Raw genomic sequence first — 20,909 nt, forward strand, 5'->3', positions numbered from 1 at the left:
CATCTCTGCAAACCAAAATATATCGCCCTGATTCTGTGAATGATATTCATTATTTTGCTGCTTTTGAAAAGGGAGTATAAGATAGCAGGAGCTTCTATTACTGACCTATGTGCTGGAGAGAATTAGAAAAGCCTGAACAATAAACAACAGAAGTAGCATTAAGTACCCTATTTTTCCATGAAAATAGTGAAAATCCTGCAGAGGAGATCAAACTTCTGCACAGAAAATCATTGCTAGAGCCTTTGGTTATTCTGTCAAGGTTTTTACTGACCCGTACTCCAACAGGTCCTATTCATGACTGGGTATTATTTTCCAGCTTTCCTGTGGCCCTTGCTGCAGTTTTCCATTCTTTATAGTATTATTTTGCATGAAAGACTCGAAGGGGAGTCCAGCTTCTTAGAAAATATTTTTTCTCATATATAATCTACTCATGTTGTCCTGGGCCTTGTTCTGCTTTGAGCCTCTTGCTGTTTATCTCTCCATAGGATTCCTGTCCCAGCTATTCACTTGAATGCATTACAACAAAGCACTGTTTATGACTGGCTTCTGCTGTATTTGGGCCTCCTTATCTCCCCAGATGGTCATTACTGTCCTTAGGCCAGCTGGAAGCATACTTGGAGCAAGGCCACCTCTGAGGTAAGTTTACGACTGAAGAAAGAAGCTATCACTAGGAAAATAATGCAGAAACAAATTTCACATAGCATGCAGGGTTAGTTACAATGGTGAATGAGCACTAGCAAACCAAACATTTATACAGTAAAATACAGAAAACAGATTGAACAATTCACATTAACTGGATCTGATGGCACGAGTAAAAATACTTGAGATCCACCTATATAAACTTTTACTCAATCTTATCCATATTGATTTGCTGCTGAAGAACACACATAACCTTTTTCCACTTCAAACGTTTTGTGGTTTAAAAAATAGCTAGTCTGTTTGAAAATCTTCTAATGCTTGCACCACATGGGATAAAACTGGGGGTTTAATTCTGGCCATTGGCATTAACTCCATCATTAATGTCTTTCTGTGTTTCAGAAAAAATAATGTCTTTTTTCTTTTATTCTGTATGCTATGCTAGGTACTGTTTTTTTCAGTTCCCAGATACCCACCTTAAACCACCCCACCTTCTCTTCCAGATTTAATCTGTAATCTATAGCACCTATTACATCACCCAAGACATTAATTAAAAAGCAGAAATGAACGGAGCCCTCACGGAGTTTACTTCAAACACACATTAAATGAACCATAGGTAATTACTTTACAAGAGCATTTTTTTCACATATAAAGTTTCCTTAAGAGATTGCACCGAGTTAGCGTTAAAACCCTCACAAAAATTAAGCTGCATGCTATTAATCGAGCCACTTGCTCTGTCAGAGAGAGAAATCACATTACTTTAAAGCAATCTGCCTCAACGCAACCTTCTCGATACTGCCTCTCATCATTTTATAGAGACCTGCAGGCTGACGATTTGTTTGCTTTCGAGTCCTGCTGGAAAGGCGTGGCCTCGCCAGAAACTCGTCCCCCTCTTTCAGCGCTGGCCACACCGCTTCTCTCTTGAAGGCTGACAGACAAAGGCACTGAAAACACCTCAGCCTTCTCCCCTCCACCTACTCTCACCGGCCTACAGCCAGCCCCTTCCTCACCCCACCAACAGCCACCTCCACTCTCCCCTGACAGGCCCCGGGACTGCCCTTCAAGACAAGCCCCGCCCCCTTCGCCACCAGACCCAGCCTATCAATCAATCAATCCGGGCTCAGTCACGAGGGGCGGTGTTGAGGTGGTAGTTGCAGCCAATGGACTTGCGAGGTGCGGCAAAGCTGCTACCAATCGGCGGTTTGCTTCTTTGGGGGTGCGGTGTTTGCTGTCCCTGCGCCCGGCTGTGAGGTGCTGGCACCGGCTGTCGCTGCCGCCGTCGCCGTCTCCGCTGTCACCGCCGCCTGAGGTGTTGCGGTAGTCGCAGCAGCCCGGCCCTGCCTTTGTCCCGGTGTCACTGAGGATGAGCCCCCGTGCTGCTCAGCGCGTGTTCCGCCCTGCCCGCCCGAGTCCATTCATCTAGCGACTGGTGAGGGGCGGGCCGCGACCTGCTGATGTGTCTGGAGAGGGAGCAGGGCTGGGGGGCGTGTGTCAGTATCATGGTTGGCACTGCCGGCTGGGACGGGACGATACTGCGGCGGTGGGGGACTGTAGGAGTGGGGAGAGCCCCGGGCAGGAGAGCTAGCCGGCCACGTAGGATGGGAGGGGACCGGCTTCGAGGCGGAAGAAAAGTGGCTTGACCGCCTGTTCTGATAAGTCTCTTCTGACCCTCGTCACTTCCCGGCTACGTGGACGTGTGTAGTAGTAGTCAAAACGGCTGCCTTCCCCCCCTGCCTGCTCATGGCCTGTGGCTGGTTCTTTGAAACGCTTCAGACCTTCTCCTTTTGACACTGGCAGCGGCCCTTGCCTTAGCTGGAGATTCCCCGCAAGCCTGTTTTGTTCTGACTTTGTGGGTGATACTCGTCTGTGGCTTTTGGTAGCAGCTCTCAGTGTTGCTGTCTTTGAGCAGCAGCATAAGCACTAGAGAGCTGAAATCTGGTAGTTAGCTTAAAAGGATATTTCTGTGCAGTCTTTTTAGGGGCCAGCCACCAGACCTCTGAAATCCAGACCTTTTGTTGGTGACATGGTCAGTGCAATTGTCAGTCTTCATGGAAATTGACCACAGTTTGTGTTTTATAAAAACTAATGATCAACCAACATCTGATGTGGATATTCATTAGTAATAGTGTACAAGAAGTTCAGAATTAATTCAGAAAAGTCAGCTTCTCCTAAGAGTTGATGTATATATTGGATATAGTTTTAAGTGTGGTGAAATTCTAGAATAGATTTGTGGTTCATTGCTCTTGGCTTATCATCACGTTATCTGTTTCAATAAAAAACGTTATTGTGGAAATGCCCTCACTATAATTTTGTCCATACCACTTTCTCTATGTTTTATTTCATTTTACACTTATTAAATGAGTAGTTGTGACTATTTCTAGATATGCCAAGTACAGTATTTCAGTGTGTTTATTTCATACTGTTTATGTATTGTGATTCCTAACTAATAAATGTGCTGTGACGTGTTGCAGCTGAATTTAGCTACCAGTGGTATTTTGGTGGTTTTTTTTTGACAGGCGAGTCTGCCTTTAATTGGCAGTGCTTGTTAGCACTGTTGGGGGCAAATGGATTAGAGTTACTGGATCGATGAATGCCTCATCCCCGTAAGGATTATGCCATTGTCACTGAATGAGGAAGTTGTAGAAACACTGGAGAGAACCTCTAAAGGTCACCTGTGCCATGGGTGTACTTGTGCCAAGTGGTGGCACAGAGGCCCTGGCCCTGGAACTAAGCAGCTTGTATCTGCCATGGCCCAGGGGACATAGCAGGCATGTGGAACTTGGTGTTTTTAAAGGCAGATTGGTTTTCCTCTATAGCTTTACTTCCAGGCAGGTCATATTCACTTAAAACTTGAACAAGTTGCTTGTTGTCTAGCCCGTTTTGAGAGCCTCACTAGCATTGAGTTTATCATTTGAAAGTTCTTCCTGACATACAAACTTAACCTTTTATGACAATTGAACAAATGACTACTTATCCCACTGTCAGGGGTAAAATGGACAAGAGTTGGACAGGGCTTTGGGTGACATGGTCTAGTGTGAGGTGTTCCTGCCCATGGCAGGGGGGTTGTAACTAGATAATCGTAAGGTCCTTTCTAACCCTAATCGTTCTGTGAGACTATGTAACAGCTGTCTTATTTAAACACACTGTGTCGTCTGTAGAAATCACAGCTGAAGGAGAAAATAGATCAGTTTTCTCAGCATGCACTCACAGGTTGGTTTGGAAACCTAGTAATTCTAGTTTCTATTTCTAAAGTTTTCTTCTACTAACCTACTTCTTTTAAACCTTGGTATCTCAACTAGAGGCAGCACTCTACCTGATGTGTGTGTATTGAGAACAACAGAACCCTTACTTTCTGTGCCTTGTGTTGCAGTGCTTCTGTAACAAAAAGAATTAGCTATTTAAAAGACTCTATGTGGGAGTTTCTGACTGCCACACTACTCTAAGCTGCTGCATAGCTTACTCTTACCCTTTTTGCATTGCATATTCAGTCACTTCTTCCCCCCTCTCCCCCCCCCAATATATTGTATATTCAAGTAATATTGTTAAAGGGGCTGAAAATACTAGATTTATGCCCAGACTTAAACAAATGTGCAGGGAATTTCTGAATATGTTAATCTATCTGTGGATAAGTAATCTTCTGAAGAGAAATCAGTAGTCTAACTGTTCTGTGCTGCTTATAGCTGAAAGCTGTATATTTATCTAGGAATTCATGTGTGTTTCCTTGAAGATATGTTGCTTAGTGCCAATGCTACTTTTATTATATTGCTACCCAGCTTTGATTTGCTAGTCACTTTTGTCAGACTCTAAACTACTACTTTAATATGTATTAGTAAAAGGTGCCTTGAGGTAAGACTCCAGTCAACAGAAAATCCTAGAAAACATCAATATGATAGCAAAGTCCCATGTCTTTATTTCTATAAGCTTTAGATTTATTTTATTTTTTTTTTAGTTAGCTTACTAATCAAGTACTCTGCATGGTGTCTCCATAAGTTTGTTTTGAATACAGGTATTTTCAGGATTTTCATGCTGTTATGGTTACAGGTCTTTTGTGATGTTATGAAATGTGTGAATGGACCAACTTGGAGAATATTATTAATTATCAGCATGCTTGTTTAACCCCCCTCCCCTCCCCTTCCACTTCACGCTGGAAGTCTTTGAGATCTCACATTACCCTTATGAGGATGGACTCTCTCTTTATTTAGTAACTTACTACCAAAAGGAAGAGCAAATGAATTTTGCACCTTTTGGAAAGCTGTATTATTTACCCTGCTCTTGGTTTTTTGTTTTTTATTTTTTATTTTTTTAAAGGAGGAGTATCAGGATTGACCAGGGAAACTCTAGGCTTCTTTTATGTGGAAAATAGAAACCATTATTTAGTGCCATTTTTAGGAGAGCCAAATCCTAGGTAGTTTTTCACCAAGTGCATCCCAGGTGCAACTGGTGTTTATCAAAAAATCAGTATCACATAAAAAAAAAATCCAACAGAAAACCAGTGAAAGGAGTGAGGTTATGCCAATTTAAAGATCAAGTAAGGTCTTGATAAATGAATTCTTAGTAAAGCAACCTAGAGCTGGGCTTCAAGGCCATGACACTAATTTGACAATTAGTTATTTTAATGCAGAGGACTTGGAAGGTGCAAAACCAGCGATCTGTCTTCAAGTGGCACTGAGCTCTAACTAGCTGAATCTCTTGTTTTCTTTCACTTTGACACAAGACCATTGTCTCTATCAGGATGAAAACAACTACAACAGCAGCTGCTAGCCACTGCCTTGGAACTGGTATCCACATCCGTATTAACCAGATTTTGCTGTATCCAGTAGTGAGTAGAGGCTTTCATCAGGAAGAATGTGGAAGACCACAGAAAAGAATTCGAGTATCCTGTGTGCATCCCAGACTGAATGCCAGAAACGTGTATTGAAACTGCCAACCTTGTCGTAGGGGTTGGTTGCTATCAACCCTTTTCTCATAGCACTCTTGTATCTTTGAGCCAAAAGCATACAACCTCTGTGGAAATAAATACTAGAAAAAAAGAAAATAGTGACCGTGTTGATGGAGAACATGATCCCACAGATGTGGAAATGAGCAGTCTAGTATCTCCCTATACCCAGTAGCTTGTGATGTCTCTGTGCTGAACATCAGTGTTCTGTTCATCACAAATATTTGTGCTTAATATGCTCTGCCTTCACTGGGTTTGTCTTCTGAAAGACATTAATGAAGAAACAAATACTTAGTAGGAGTTCCTAAAGCTGCCTTGGTTTCATCATCTTTTCTTCTGGGCTTAATTTTTGTGAGAATTCATATTACCAGAAAACGATTATATATACATTTATCTATTCTAGGAAGCATCTTGGATAACAAAATAGGTAAGCACTAACCCACCATGTAAGCAGCTCTGATATGCAGAGATATTTCTGGAACTCCAAAGTGGGAAACATCTGCCAACTCGGTTCATTTTTCCCAGTGATTGAACAGAATCTTGAGGTTTCACATCTGCCTTTTGCTGTTTGCAGAAGCTGAAATCGACTACCATAATTATCCTTAGTTCTTAAGGTATTCGTTAGCTTAGTCGTATGAATGTGCAGCTTTGATTTTAGACTTCTTACAAACAAGTGCCAAATATTTGCCTATTTGTAGTGACTTCTTGAAAGAAACAGATTTTTGAGACATCTGTAGTAGGTAAAGGGATGCTTTTTCAGCTGCAGGAGTTCTGCCTCCATAAGGTCAGATGACACATCTGACGCTGTCCTTGTGTGTCTGACTGCTGTGGTGCAGTGGTGCTTTGCCTTTCTGAGGAACTCAGACTCCTCAACTCAGTTTCAGGAGGCAAAATACCACACACGCTTTCTTGCTACTTAGGAATTCCATCCAAGTTAAACTTTCCTGAGCTGTGAACATGTATAATAAGTAGCTCATGTCTCTAAGAGAAAATCAGAAATCTGCTTGCTGCTGAAATAAAACATCTGTAGGATACTCTGAATACTGCTCCAATTCCTCATTTTTGGTGACTTTTTTCTATAATGAATATGTTAATTAGGAATCAGTTTTTAATAAGACCTTGGATTCCAAATGATGCCTGTTGTATCATAAAAATATTTAAAAGATGATATTTAGCTATATATGTCTTTTAATAATTACAGCATTAGGAAGACACTGGTATTATGACATAAATAGGATTAGTGCTGAGAAGCCTGCAGAAATACCTAACACCTTAAAATAAGAACAGATACTCATAATCAGAAGGGCACCATGTTCTGGACATTTAAATTCAATATGTAAAAAATGCTGGTGCTGTTCCTACTTTGTGCTTATTTTGGGTGCTGATTTGCAGCTGGAACTCCATATAGTAGTAAGCATTTAGACAGCACAAAGATTTTCACCCAGACATGAGCATCAGTTCACAAATTTAAAATTTCAAGGTTTCATTTAACGACCTCCTTTGTATTTAAAAATAGTCAGATCTGATTATTAACCCTTTTCAGATGTTGTAATAACATGATAGTGGGTGTTACTGGCATGCCAGTGTTTATTATGGAGGGGTAAAATCTTGATCTATAGCCTTCTGTCTCGGAACTCAAGGTATATGTATCAATGTACTAATATAGCTTCTAGTGTTGTAATGTTTATAGTAAAGAGGGCTGGGTTAGAATGACCTGTAAATAAATAATTCAGCAGAGTCATATTTCACATAGTTGCAGTAAATGTCATCATAATGGAGTGAGTATGAGTTATGCAAGGTTATATTTCTATCTAGTACCAGACTTTTATTGTTTTAATGTGTGGTTCACGGTATTTTATTGTTTAGACTAGAGCTCAGGTGTTTTGAAGTTTTTCTCTGGCCTTTCTGTTCCGTTTTTGGAATGTCACAAGGGTTTTTTGGAACCAGGCTTTGCTTTCTTGTGAATTGTTTTCTCGTACAATTCAGTGTCTTGAGTAGGTGTGTGTCTGCACCAGGGAAGGTATGGCATGAGGCATGGCAGGGCTGTTTCCTGGGGTGGCAATCCCATTTCATACCAGTTTACCTAACAGATGAGTCTATTTTATGGTTTGCCTGAATAAGTTTCTTTGTCCTTTTTCTTTCTACTTTTCTTTCTTTGTAGCACTAATAGCAATGTCTTAATGATGAATTTATTAAAGATTTGCTTCATAAGGCATATGTAAAATTAATACTTCTTCCACAGAATAATTTTATTGCCTAGTGGCATACTGATGGAACATGACAAATTAGTTTGAGGATAATGACATTTCTGATGCTTTTCCGATAGCTGCGCAAATATTATTATTTTTTTAAAATGATTGCTATTTAGAAGTGTATTTGATGCACTGGTAATCTAAATCTGCTGGTACTTTGAGTCTGTCACACTTTGATTCCTTGGAGTAGCAAGTTAGGCTTGCTTCTTGAAACTAGAGCTTTGTTTCAAGCTTGTGATGGTGATTCACTTTACGTTATAGTCTGAGGCTTTAAAGAAGGTGAAAGGGGAAGCATCCACACAGGTGTATATTACACTTCTTGTGTTGCTGCAGAAGTTCTTATGTTGGTTGTAAAATGCCTGATAGAGTGAACTGAAGCTTGCTGTGACAGAAGTAAGCTAAACAGTTGCGGTCAGTTTTGATTTGAAGTATTTCTGAGTGTTTCACCTGGTGAGGGATGAGGGACTAAGTTGTAGTGAATAAAAAAGACTTTTTTCTTCCCCTTCCCCCCCCCCTTGGCTTCATTTGCGTGTTTGAAATTGCTTTGAAGGTATATACCAAAAAGCTTCTGATCCGCACATTCGGATTCCAAGTATTTAATTCCTTCTGAATGAGGTTAAAAAAGCCAAAACCTTTGTCGTGGTTTGAACCCAGCCAGACAGCTTGTCCACTTACTCCCCCCTCCTTCTTGCCCTCCCCCTACTCCTGGAGGGACGGAGAGGAGAATCAAAAAAGAATGCAACTCCCACGGGTTGAGATAAGAACAGTTTAGTAACTAAGGTATAACACAAATCACTACTGCTGCCACCAATAATAGTAATGATAAAGGAAATAACAAGGAAAGAGAATACACCTTATCACCAGGTGACCAATAATTCGCCCCCCCCAGCCCGACCAAGCACCGACCGATACCTTCTCCAACCCTGCAGGCCCTCTAGCCCTTCCGGGTAACTCCCAGTTACCTCCTGGGCATGACGTGCTGTGGTATGGAATACCTCTTTGGTCAGTTTGGGTCAGGTGTCCTGTCTCTGCTTCCTCCTGGCTCCCCCTCCTCCCTGGCGGAGCATGAGGCTCACAAAGTCCTTGGCCAAACCAAAACATCATTTTTATCATCTCTGTTCCCAGCCCGAAAGTCAAAACACAGCACTGCACCAGCTACCAAGAAAGAGAAAAATGACTGCTACTGCTAAAACCAGGACAACCTTCAATATTGAAGATTTTGTCATAGAAACATGGAATGGTTAGGGTTGGAAAGGACCTTAAGATTATCAAGTTCCACCCCCCCTGCCATGGATAGGGACACCTCACACTAAACCATGGCACCCAAGGCTCTGTCCAGCCTGGCCTTGAACACCGCCAGGGATGGAGCATTCACAGCTTCCCCGGGCAGCCCGTTCCAGTGCCTCACCACCCTCACAGTAAAGAACTTCTACCGTAGATCTTACCTAAACTCCCCTTGTTTAAGTTTAACCCATTACCACTTGTCCTATCACTACAGTCCCTAATGAAGAGTCCCTCCCCAGCATCCTTATAGGCCCCCTATCAGATACTGGAAGGCTGCCATGAGGTCTCCACGCAGCCTTCTCTTCTCCAAGCTGAAGAACCCTAACTTTCTCAGCCTGTCTTCATATGGGAGGTGCTCCAGCCCCCCAGTCATCCTCATGGGCTTCCTCTGGACTTGTTCGAACAGTTCTATTCTCTTCTTATGTTGAGGACACCCGAACTTCACACAATACTCCAAGTGTGGTCCCACGAGAGCATTGTAGAGGGGCAGGATCACCTCCTTCGACTTACTGGTCACGCTCCTTTTGATGCAGCCCAGGATACGGTTGGTTTTCTGGGCTGTAAGCGCACACTGAAGCCAGCTCATGTTCATTTTCTCATCAACCAACACCCCCAAGTGCTTCTCCACAGGGCTGCTCTGAATCTCTTCTCTGCCCAATCTGTAGCTGTGCCTGGGATTGCTCTGACCCAGGTGTAGGACCTTGCACTTGGCATGATTAAACTTCATAAGTTTGTCCTCAGCCCACCTCACAAGCATGTCAGGGTCCCTCTGGATGGCATTCCTTCCCTCCAGCGTATCAACCGAACCACACAGCTTGGTGTCATCAGGTGTGTAAATGCTCTGAGATTAGAAATGGTTGAGTTATTTTTTTTCATGAAAGTTTAGATTCCCTTACTAGTGTTTGCTCTAAACAGATTGCTTTCAGCTTGGTGGCCATCTTGATAATTTGTGAAATAGGAGAAGGATTGGGATTTCTATTTTCCAAACAAAATAATCTGTCCCTGACAGTTGTTTGTAGAGAGAGACATTAACAAAATGTGGTTACACACTTAGTGCCTGAAAAGCAAGGGAAGGTAAGCTTGACAGGCTTTTTTTTAAAGGGGTGGGGACCAAGGAGTGGAGTGTGCACATAGACAATAACTGCCGAGCTGGAAAGGTAGCAGGGTGGGGTTTTTGTTTGTTTTGTTGTGTCCCCCCTCTCCTCCCAAGGATTTGTTAGCATTTTTAGTTTTGTTTATTCAGCTTTCATGGTGGCATTGTCTAGCTTTTGGAATATTTTACTTAGAGATAAAGGAACTTTAAATTACAGTTTGCATAACAAGCAAAAACATCAAGGAAGGTTGACATGACTGAATATTATTTCACTCACTTTTGCAGCTTATGCTTGAAAGATTGAAGTGTGATGTTTTTTGGAACCAAGTACAGTTCACATTAAGTTAGGCAGTGTATCGGTGATGTATATAGTTCTCTTTTTCTGTTTTAGATGGGTTGATCTGTGATTTTTATACTGCTGTCTGCACTTTGTGTGCTGTAACTCCTTTAAGTATAACTGCACACATTTAACAGGCTAGATGATTGATTCTCTCAGGCCTTCTTTAGAGAAAGATGGATATGCTATAGGTAAGTATGCACAGATAAGCAGAAATGCTGTATGCCCCGGACTGTGAATGAATGTATTTTAATGTAGAAGAATTTATATCTTTGCTGCCCTTCTTCTTTCTCCCTTACCCCTTCCAACTTCAGCCTTTGCATCTTCCCACCTGTTTGAGGAGCTTTAGACATTAGTCCTGCATGACTGCTGACAGCCTGAATTTAAATCTCCTGTACTGAAGTTGCTTTGCTTCATTCTGTTGCTATCCTTCCTGTCACCATTGCTTCGAGAGTGGTGGAGAGGAGCCTTCATGGTGATTCTGTAGAAGAGACTTAGTAGGGAGATGGGTAGTCATTCAGGTCAGGGAAGAGAACCCAGAGTGCAACCATTTTTTGCAGTGGCTAAGGGAAACTGTGGTGGGCTCTCCCTCTTTCTGGGTGTGACAAAGCTTCTGATTGATAGCCAAGGACTTGTTGGTGGGTGATTTTTGGGTTATGACTTTGGATACAGTTCACGTGTATGCTCGAAGATTTATGTAAAAGAAAGGGAGGAGGTTCCTGCCTTTGGAGCCTGGGCTGGGGAGTGGAGTCATGGTCTTTTAAACTGTCTGAATGCCTGAGTATAGGTTTAGATGGCGCAGGGTAGGTCAGTTAACCCTCACCACATTTCTAGTTTGATAGGCATTTACATTGTATATCAAATGCAGGGGAATTTGTAATATATAATATAAAGTGCAGGGGATATTTTTTTTTTTTAATTAATCTGTTCTGTTTTGCTCTCTTTCAGGTCTCCCTTGCAATTATGGAGTGTTAGAAGAATTAAGGTAGTGTGGAGGGGGAATCCCCCTCTGCACACTTGAGATAGTTTGCTTTTGGAATTTTCTACGGACACGAATATTTGTTATATAAGATGGTGAAATAAGACTTCTAAAAATATATATTTATAAATATTTATTTGGATCAAGTGCCAAACATAGCAGTAGAAATATTTCTAATGGCAGCTCAATAAACTGGATTTGCATCCTTGGAATTACAAAATTTTTTAAGGCACTGTGTTGTGTACTGAATTGAGTGCCTTGATAAACTTAAGGGCTGTTCCCCTTAAGGAGAGGAGTAGGTGAAAATGAATTCTCTCATGCCAGAGTGCACTTCAAAATGTCGATCTCTACAGCATGCTTTGGATGTTATTTCTGTAGTAACCAGAGGAAGCGAAGGCCAGATCAAGGCCTTTCTCTCTTCTTACTGCTACAATGCTGCAACTCTAAAGGATGCCTTTGGTAGAAACGCTCTACATCTTGCTTCGTCTTGTGGCAAAAAAGGCGTGCTAGACTGGTTGGCTGAGACCAAAGGAGTAGATCTCTCAGTGAAAGACAAAGAATCTGGGTGGACAGCTTTGCACAGAAGTATATTTTATGGATACATTGATTGTGTTTTGTCATTACTGAAGGTGAGTGATTTGCAGCTGTAGTTTCCCTCAATTTTTTTTGCAGCTGTAGTTTCCCACAATTTTTAGATATGTATTGCTTATGTAAAAGGGGGGTTTTAAACTTGACTGGAAGTCTCTTGAGTGTTGTCTTACTGCTGTGTTTAGATCACAGTGTATTGATTTACTTCAACGTTAACTCTGTGTTTGTAAAAGACGTCTGCCTTTGCCCATGAGAAATCAGTACTGACTGAGGATTGCTGATTAATTGTGGGCTTCCTTGAAGACTGTTTTGTGTAGAAGATATTATGGTCAGGATCTGAAAAGTAGAGAGTGATCAGACTAAAGATGCTATGAAAATAGACTCTTCAGTAATTATACCAATTAGTGTTATTAGAGAAAATAAAATAATGCAAGCTTAAATTGAGTTATAATTAGAAATGAGTCTAACTTTTGAGTGAGAAGCACTTTAAGATATGGAACATTTCATTAAGCAAATCCCCATTTCATTCATATTTTAACAAGGGCATTTGCTTAGTGCCTCTCATTCCTTTCTTGCAATTGCTGTTTCTTCCCTACCACTTATATTTTTGATTGCTTTTCCTTTTGTTCCTCCTGTCCCAAGTACAGCAAAGGGAAGATTTATATATGGCTGAGATGTTCAGGGTCCTTTTAATCATGTGAGAAAACAAAATATTTGTGGTTTAGGGTTGCTTAAAATCTGACCTTTTAAGGCAGATAATTTTCTATTTTGAGTTCAGCCTTTTTACAGTCATGGCAGTGACTAGCCATTTGTAAACATAAAGCTCTCTTCTTTCAACAGGATTTTAAGCAAAATTGTTCTGGGTTCAGTTTTTTGTTTTGTTTTGTTTGGGTTTTTTTTTTAATTCTTGAAGGTCTGGTAACTTAAGTATGTATTTAATGTACTGTACCCTTACATAGTGAGGAAGTTTTCATTAAACTTGACGGAAGTAGGTGTTTGTATAGGAATTGTTTATAATTCTGTTCTCTAGAAAACGGGAAACTGTGTATGGGAGGTCTGAAAAAGTAATCAGTCCCCTAATGTGTGTATATCTGTATTTTTGATAGTTGCTTACAGAAGGCCTGTACAGCTTTCCCCAGGTATATTTTTCTTTTCGCAGTGCATAAATGAATGACATTTTCTGATAGCTCTGCTGATATTCTTCTAAGGAGCAGAATGACACTCATGAAGAGTGATCTGCCTCCCAGTTCCTTAACTCAAGTCTCCCTCCTGTACTGTGTTACTGTCAGATGCCTCAGTCATTATTTTCATGGTCTTCTGCTGTACTTGTTTCTTTATGTTTATGTCTTTCGTGTTATGGGGAGTCCAGACCTGAACCCAGCACTTCAGCTGCAGCTTGCCTGTGCTGAGTAATGCTGTAGTATGAGTACCTGCTGGCAACATTCAAATGCAGCCCTGGATGCTTTCACCATTCTTAGCTGTGAGGACACATTGCTGGCTTGTGATCAGTTGGTTGTCCACAAGGAGCCCCAACTGCTATTCTGCGAAGCTGCTTTCCAGCCAGTTGGCCTCCAACTGTATTGGTATGATGGGTTGTTCCTCCCCAGGGCCAGGGTTTGCCTTTCCCATTGTTAAAGAGATTCCTCTCAGCGCATTGGTCCAGCCTGTCAAGGACCCTATGAATAGCATCACAACCCTCTGGCTTATTAGCCACTCCTTTTGGTCTTGTATCATCGATTAGGCTTGCTGAGGGTGCACTCTTTTCTGTCATCCAGGTCATTAGTGAAGATGTTAAAACTGCACTGGTCCCAGAATCGACCCCAGGGTATTCAGCTAGTGCGAGTGAGGTATTTCTTTTGTGGGCTGGAAGCAGTTATAATTTACTCTCAGACTGTACTTAACTACAAGTTTTGCCACTCAGCTATTAGGGCTTGTTTTTAAAAATTCAGACCATGTGGATGCCACTGCAGCCTCTGTTCTGCTTGTAATGAGTGCTACAGCTGCCAAAGAGAATATCCAGCTACCTGTTAAATCATAAAAATAAATTGGTCTTTCTGTCATGCAGTGAATTAATACCAGCACTGTTGCTAGTAGGGTTGCCTTTATAATTTGGAGAATGGATGTTTCTGTTGTTCTGGCTAGTGTTTTTCCAAATGAAGTTATGGGTTAAAATCCCTCCTTGCAGCTGTGGCTAGCTGGCCTTCTGTCATGCTTGAATGACTTGTGCTCCCTTAATTTTTGTTTTTCATGTGTTTATCTCTTAATCAGGAGATTCTGTAAGGTTTTCCTTTTTATTAGCCATGAGATAATAGGTACAGCTATATATCCCTTAGATCCTGCCTGGGGATATCTGCAGTTCTTCCCTTCAGGGATGTGATTGATGACATTTGACTTCCTTAAAACCAATTTTTGGTGTAACAGCATTTATTTTTTATTAAGAAAACGGTATTCACAGAGAATATCTTCCTCTCTGAGTTCTAAAGGAATGACCTGTTTACGCTTTGTACTTCTAAAGCTTCCTTGCTGCTCCTGGTCTTATCTGGACATTTGTCCTCTAGCCTAGGAGCTGTGAACCACTGTTCCCTGCTTGTTTTGAAATAATACTTTTTATTTTTATTTTTAATTTTTATTTTCTCACTTGTTAACTTGCCAAAACTGACTCTGTAAACATGCCATTGTAAGAAAATGTGTTGTCTGAAGCCGGTAAATGCATGTTCAGTAAGTACTTGCGCTTCCTAGACGGCTTTATTTTATCTTCCTTTGTGTTTCACTGATTAAATCTTATTAATCAGTAAATATTCATAGAATAAAATCCCACTTAATAGAATAATACAATATATACATGGTTGAACAGGTTTGCACTGTTTCTGTGGGGTGTTTTGTTTGTTTGTTTTTTTCTTTATCAGTTTTGCTTACCATTTAGTTGAATCTGAAGATTGGCTTTTATTAGTACTAAACTTCAGTTGAAGATATGTCTAGCTTCTTAAATGTTTACCTGACTTAATTCAAGGTGTGGAGTTAAAATTAACTTATGTTCTTCTCCTCCTCTCCTTGTCTTTCAGTATGGTGTTAGTCTTTATGTTCAGGATAAAGAAGGCTTATCAGCTCTGGATCTTGTGATGAAAGATAGGCCAGTCCATGTGGTGTTCAAGAAAACTGGTAGGAAATCAAATAGCCTAAACTGTGTTTTACAAAGAGATATATCTCAACAATTAATGTATGTAATGGTGTAGACAATGTTTCCTGTTTCTAATTAGCACTGTGTAAGTTATGAGATACCTGAAGGTGTGGGGTCCCTAATATCATAGGACAGCAGGTATAGAATCTTGGCAGTAGACACAGGATGCACTCATGTAGCAAAAATGGAGAACTGATGACTGACTTAAAGGTTTTTAAAAAGGGTGTGTGTGTGGGGGGGGAGAGAGGTTAAAAAAAGGCAAATGATATAATAGGTAACATAAATTGGTTGTGGAAACTCTATCCTTGGAAATACTCAAAATGTGAGAGAAATGGACCTGGGCAACCTGCTGTAGCTGACCCTAATTGAGAAGAGGTGTTGAGCTAGATACCTCCAGAGGTGCCTTTCAACCTCAATTATTCTGTGTTTTATATATTTTTGTAATATATTTATATATTTAATATATACTGTTTTTTATATATTATTCATTATATATTCTGTTATTTATATATTATAGTGATAGGACAAGAGGTAATAGCTTTAAACTAGAAGAGGGTAGATTTAGATTAGATATTAGGAAGAAATTCTTTACTGTGAGGGTAGTGAAACACTGGCACAGGTTGCCCAGAGAAATTATGAGTGCTCCATCCCTGGCAGTGTTCAAGGCCAGGCTGGATGGAGCTTTGAGCAGCCTGGTCTAGTGGAAGGTGTCCCTGCACATGGCAGGGGGGTTGGAACTACGTGATCTTTAAGGTCCCTTCCAACCCAAAGCATTCTATCGTTTTTCTCCTTTATCTCAATTCAAGCTGTCAGAGAGGCTTCCATGTCTTTGAATTTGATAGTTTACATCACTTCTGTGTCTTGTGAAAAGGGAGGAAATATGTTCTTTAATCTTCAAAATGTTTTTAGACACGGTAGCTTGGTATAAGCTAGTTACAGTAGTTCTAAATATAATTTCTCCAAATACAACGTGTAAGAATAACTCTTGAGTACACAAGATTTTTCTTTGACAGGATATTAGTCTTTCCAGTAGTTTTTATTTATTTTCATGCTGTTTTATACTTTTCTACTCCTTCTTTCCTCTTTTCTCCATGTTGTTCAGTCTTCAGGTATTGTGAAATTTGGGGTTTTTTTCAGCTTATTTCCAGTCTTAAATAAATTTGGTTACACTAAAGATTTGGGTATTTTAATTTCAACTTGTGAAATATGTTTAAATTCTTTAATCTTTTTAATAATGATGAAATGTGATGAAATAGTGATGAAATGAAATGTGATGAAATGTACATAGATTTGAGCTTTTTACTCAGAAAACGGTGCTCAGATATCACTAACTGAGAGATTATTGGAAAAAAATCTGAAATGTTATTTTTTGGCTACACCTCTGATTTGAAGATGTTTATGGCTTTCATACATGACAGCATAAACTTTTTTTTGGTAAAAGCTTTTTACTAAACTGAAGGAAAGCATGTGTAACCTGAGGAGGTAGTAGTTGTCTTCTGAAAACATAATAAGTAAATCTGCTGCTGAGGAATGTTTGCATTTTCTGTTGCTAGAAAATATGTGTAAGTAACGTTGAACATTGTACATAATTAAAATATTTTGTCATAGTACCTTCTAATAAGAATAAATATTTTAAAATTTCAGTTTCATGTCAAAAAAATAGCTTTGCTCATCAAATTTTAAATAAAACCAGCAGGAGCTGCTTCTCAAAGTCACCAGTATTTGCACAGTACTGGTAAATTTATAAGCTGCAGACAGAATTTTTTTTCATTGCAGATCCCACAGAAGTCTACACTTGGGGAAACAATATAAATTTTACTTTGGGTCATGGTGGTCAACAGGGTAAACATCATCCTGAATTGGTGGACCTCTTTCCTCGGAATGGCGTGTATATCAAACAGGTATTCTTAATGTATTAAATAGGCATCTTTTTTGGTGAGCTTGGAGGGGTGCATGGGGCGGGAAGCAAGTATCAAAGGTGTTACCAAGTTTTCAGTTTTCATGTTAAAAAAAAAAAAGTTGGGTCTGTGGGGTTTTTTGTTTGTTTTGGTGTTTTATTCCTCCTCCCATCTCTTTTCCTTTCTTCCTAGTTACTTCTCAGGAAGCATTTGCTATTGATCTGACAAGCAGCTTAAAGCAGCTAAGGAGTACTAGATTAATAATATATTCTTGCTGCTCCCCCCCATCACCCTCAATTAAATCATGGTTCAATATTTTGGTGGGGAGAATGTGTTGTACTTTTTTTTTTTTTTTAATTTTAATATTAGTATCTTTGTATTTTCAGAAACAGGTCTTTATTAAAGCTAGACTTCTTCACAAAGTAGTTTTAGCAGGTGTTTTCAGGTTACCCAAGAAAAATGATCTGTCCTCTACTGCCTCCTTCCCACCTCTTTTTTTGCTCTTTTTCTTTCAGGTGGTACTCTGTAAATTTCATTCCGTGTTCCTTTCCCACAAAGGTCAAGTTTATACATGTGGACATGGACAAGGAGGGCGCTTGGGTCATGGTGATGAACAAACATGTCTGGTATGCCATCTCATGAAGTGTAGCATGATGTTTCATTTATTTCAAATAGCAAATCTAAAAAGTGAACTAGAGTTTTTGTGAGTGTACTTTCAAAATGAGTTTGCTGTCGATTTCAAGCAAACCCCCTTGCTTCCCACCAAATAACAAAAAAAACCCCCAGCCTCTCTAGTACTACTAGTGAAGTGGCAGAGAATAGAAGAACGTGGATTTAGATATATTTTAAGATAGCTAGATACTGTGGTCACACTTCTGTGTTACGGCTGAGTTGTTATAAAGGCTAGCTGATTCCAGACAAGGGCTGGATTCTTAAATAGGTTTGTGATATGTCAAGGCTGGCACAAAAGAAACAGCAGTACTGTAGAGCTGTAGTGACATAAAAAGTCATAGTAGGGCTGTTATTACTGGATTTGCACAGCTGTAAGTGAAAATTCACCTACTGTTTTATTTTGAACAGTACATGTTGCAATATGCAATACCAAAATATAAGAAGACTAAGGTATGATGACAATACAATTCTTAGACTTCAGTATCTTATCCTGTGCACACTTCCTGATAGTGTTCGTTTAGTTCACAGCACAAAGTTTTTTTTTAATTTACAATATCAAGTTCTGCCAGAAATTTTCTATTAGGTTGCTGGGTGTTACAATGAAGACTGGAGCTCAATTCTTAACACTTTTTCTTTTTTAAAATTGGAATTCTATGATATTAGAATTTTTTTTACAAATTGCTGTTTGAAGTTAGCATGTTACCCAGTTGAATGAGGAGAACTCACAGTAGAGAGTGCATGAAGAGTCAAAGATACAGACCTGCTTCCTGATTCTGTGGAATTTTCTTAGGAATGTCCTGTAGTCTGAAGGGAGAAATCTTATCACTTGTGGTAATTTAAAAAGAACAAGAGAGGTAATAGTTAATATTTAGTTAATATAATTTCCAGACGAATTTCAGAGCTGTCATCTTCTCTGACAGCAAAGGATACATTTCAAATGAAAGTCTTACTGCATTGGATTTGGTAATTATGTTATTGAGTGTGTTGTATATTCAGATGTGTTTCATCTGTAGTTCAGTATTTGGTTATGACTTTCTGTTGGTGTTTCTTTAGTTTCATAGATGACCACTGGTTAATACCAAACCAGAGTTATCTTTATATCAATTTTTTTTTTCTTGTTCAGGTTCCGAGACTTGTGGAAGGCTTAGCTGGCCATCAGTGCTCCCAGATAGCGGCAGCTAAGGATCATACTGTTGTTTTAACAGAAGATGGATATGTTTACACTTTTGGTTTAAATACTTTCCATCAATTGGGTATTCTTCCTCCTCCTTCTAACTGCAGTGTTCCTAGACAGGTAAAATTACTATCAGTCAAGGCTTAGTTGTTTGCTTCTTTTAACAGAAAGTAAAAGGTAGAGATCGTGGAAATAACTTGTAAACTTTTTTAGGACCATTAAGTCCAATTGAATTCAGATAAAATCTTGGTTCTGTCTTACCATCCATCTCTATCTTAAATACGTAACTGTGTCCTCATTGAACATCTTAGTTTGTAACCTGAACTTTATTAAAGTTTGTAGTGCCCAGTATGATTCAAGGTACAATTGCCGAAACCCTTCCCCAAATTGTTCTGTAGCTGAAATGACATAAAAGTAATAGATATGTATTACTTGAGATTCATGCTCTTTACTTCTTTTGAATCACTGGATGATGGATCTCAGCGTTTGGTGGTTGTATTCTTTGCTGGAAGCACTGTTGATTCTGGATTGGTAACATTTTGGGAAGAAAGGGTATGGACATCAACAATGTAATTATATTTCTATGCTCAATCTCTAATTTTTCTTTTTTTTTTTTTCTATGTAAGTAAGAGTTACATTACCTTTTACTGAAGGGTGCAGTTCCGCAGTGTGTTTAGGGCATTAGGACTTACAAGCTGAAACTTTTTAGCTGACGCTATTGCAGCATCTGAGTTGTCTTTGACTGTTTTGTACGTGACCTCTGCAAGTTTTGTTCAATATCATGCATATGAAGACAATGTAAGGAGATTTGGTTATAGTTCTGGTTAAATAATGCACAAAGTTAACTACTTTTTGACACTAGTGCTAAGTGCTCCACTTGACAAACTTCTGAAATAATTCTGACTTATTAGCCTGTATGTGGATTGTTACCAATGCTTCATTCTTAATGACTTAAGGAGTGAAATGTCATAAATTTGTACCTGTGGAATTCACCTGTTTCTGCTTAATACTAAGATGTACTTTGGATTTGTGCTTAGGTTCAGGCAAAAAGCCTGAAAGGTAGAATGGTGATTGGAGTGGCTGCAGGCAGATTCCATACAGTGCTATGGACTAAGGAAGCAGTTTATACCATGGGGCTGAATGGTGGCCAACTAGGTAAGGTAGAAGCGTTCTGAAGGTAAACCCCAGCCATTAAAAGATGTTATTCATGCTAAAGCTGTCATCTACTTCTTACAACAGAAGCCTGGTTAAAGCTTTCTTTTCTCTCTCTCTCTCCCTCTCCTTCTCTCTTTCTCTCTCCCCGCCTGTCCTTCTCCCCCCCCCCCCCCCGTCTCTTTTAATTAAACCAGTCTCTTCATGCTTCTTTTGAAGAATATTTTTCATTACTGCTGGTCACTTTCACATTTTGAGATGATGGGAGCTGGTCAGGCTTAGCTCTGTTATTTGAACTCTATAATTCTTTCACTGTCTATGTATCTTGTGTGGTCCTGCTACTGTAGACTGTCAGGAAACAGAATATTGCTGCTTGTATTGCAGGTCACTCCAAGGCGTGCTTGTCTCCTTCCAGCAGTCTGGCTGGTATTGCCCTTGATAAACTATAAACTAACATTCAGCTCTCCTGCCTATGTCCTTCTTTCAACACACACTGTAAACATACTACTACTAACTTTTTTCATACTAACATTTTTAAGCTGAAATTCTTACCCATATTTAGATCTATTTTCAATAATGCCATTAACAGATCTTTGCTTAACTCAGTATTATTCTGAATGTCAAGATAGAACCTAATAAGAATATATTGCCAACTGGTGAACTTACTGATTTGTTGTCTGGGCTATTTTAGTTGCTTTTGTCTTTTTTAATGAACAGGTATTGCGATATT

At 39.7% G+C, this 20,909-nt stretch overlaps 1 protein-coding gene across 3 annotated transcripts in view; it reads left to right on the forward strand.

Moving 5' to 3' along the window:
* Positions 1-1,834: 1,834 nt before the first annotated feature.
* The window catches only part of IBTK (inhibitor of Bruton tyrosine kinase), a 62,369-nt gene continuing 43,294 nt past the window's right edge, over positions 1,835-20,909 (forward strand). For 2 of the 3 annotated variants that reach the window (XM_061358357.1, XM_061358358.1), the window contains exons 1-7: positions 1,836-2,065; positions 11,487-12,146; positions 15,168-15,264; positions 17,060-17,184; positions 17,697-17,807; positions 18,977-19,147; positions 20,065-20,182. In XM_061358357.1, coding sequence (XP_061214341.1) covers positions 11,823-12,146; positions 15,168-15,264; positions 17,060-17,184; positions 17,697-17,807; positions 18,977-19,147; positions 20,065-20,182 — 946 coding nt within the window. In that variant the 5' untranslated portion in view covers positions 1,836-2,065; positions 11,487-11,822. Of the gene's footprint in view, positions 2,066-11,486; positions 12,147-15,167; positions 15,265-17,059; positions 17,185-17,696; positions 17,808-18,976; positions 19,148-20,064; positions 20,183-20,909 lie in introns of all 3 variants that reach the window. The other variant, XM_061358359.1, reaches the window with a different exon arrangement.

This window comes from Neopsephotus bourkii, unplaced genomic scaffold, assembly GCF_033783945.1.
Source record: "Neopsephotus bourkii isolate Nb327-2 ecotype Australia unplaced genomic scaffold, CSIRO-AGI_Nbou_v1 NB_941, whole genome shotgun sequence".
NCBI lineage: Eukaryota > Metazoa > Chordata > Aves > Psittaciformes > Psittacidae > Neopsephotus > Neopsephotus bourkii.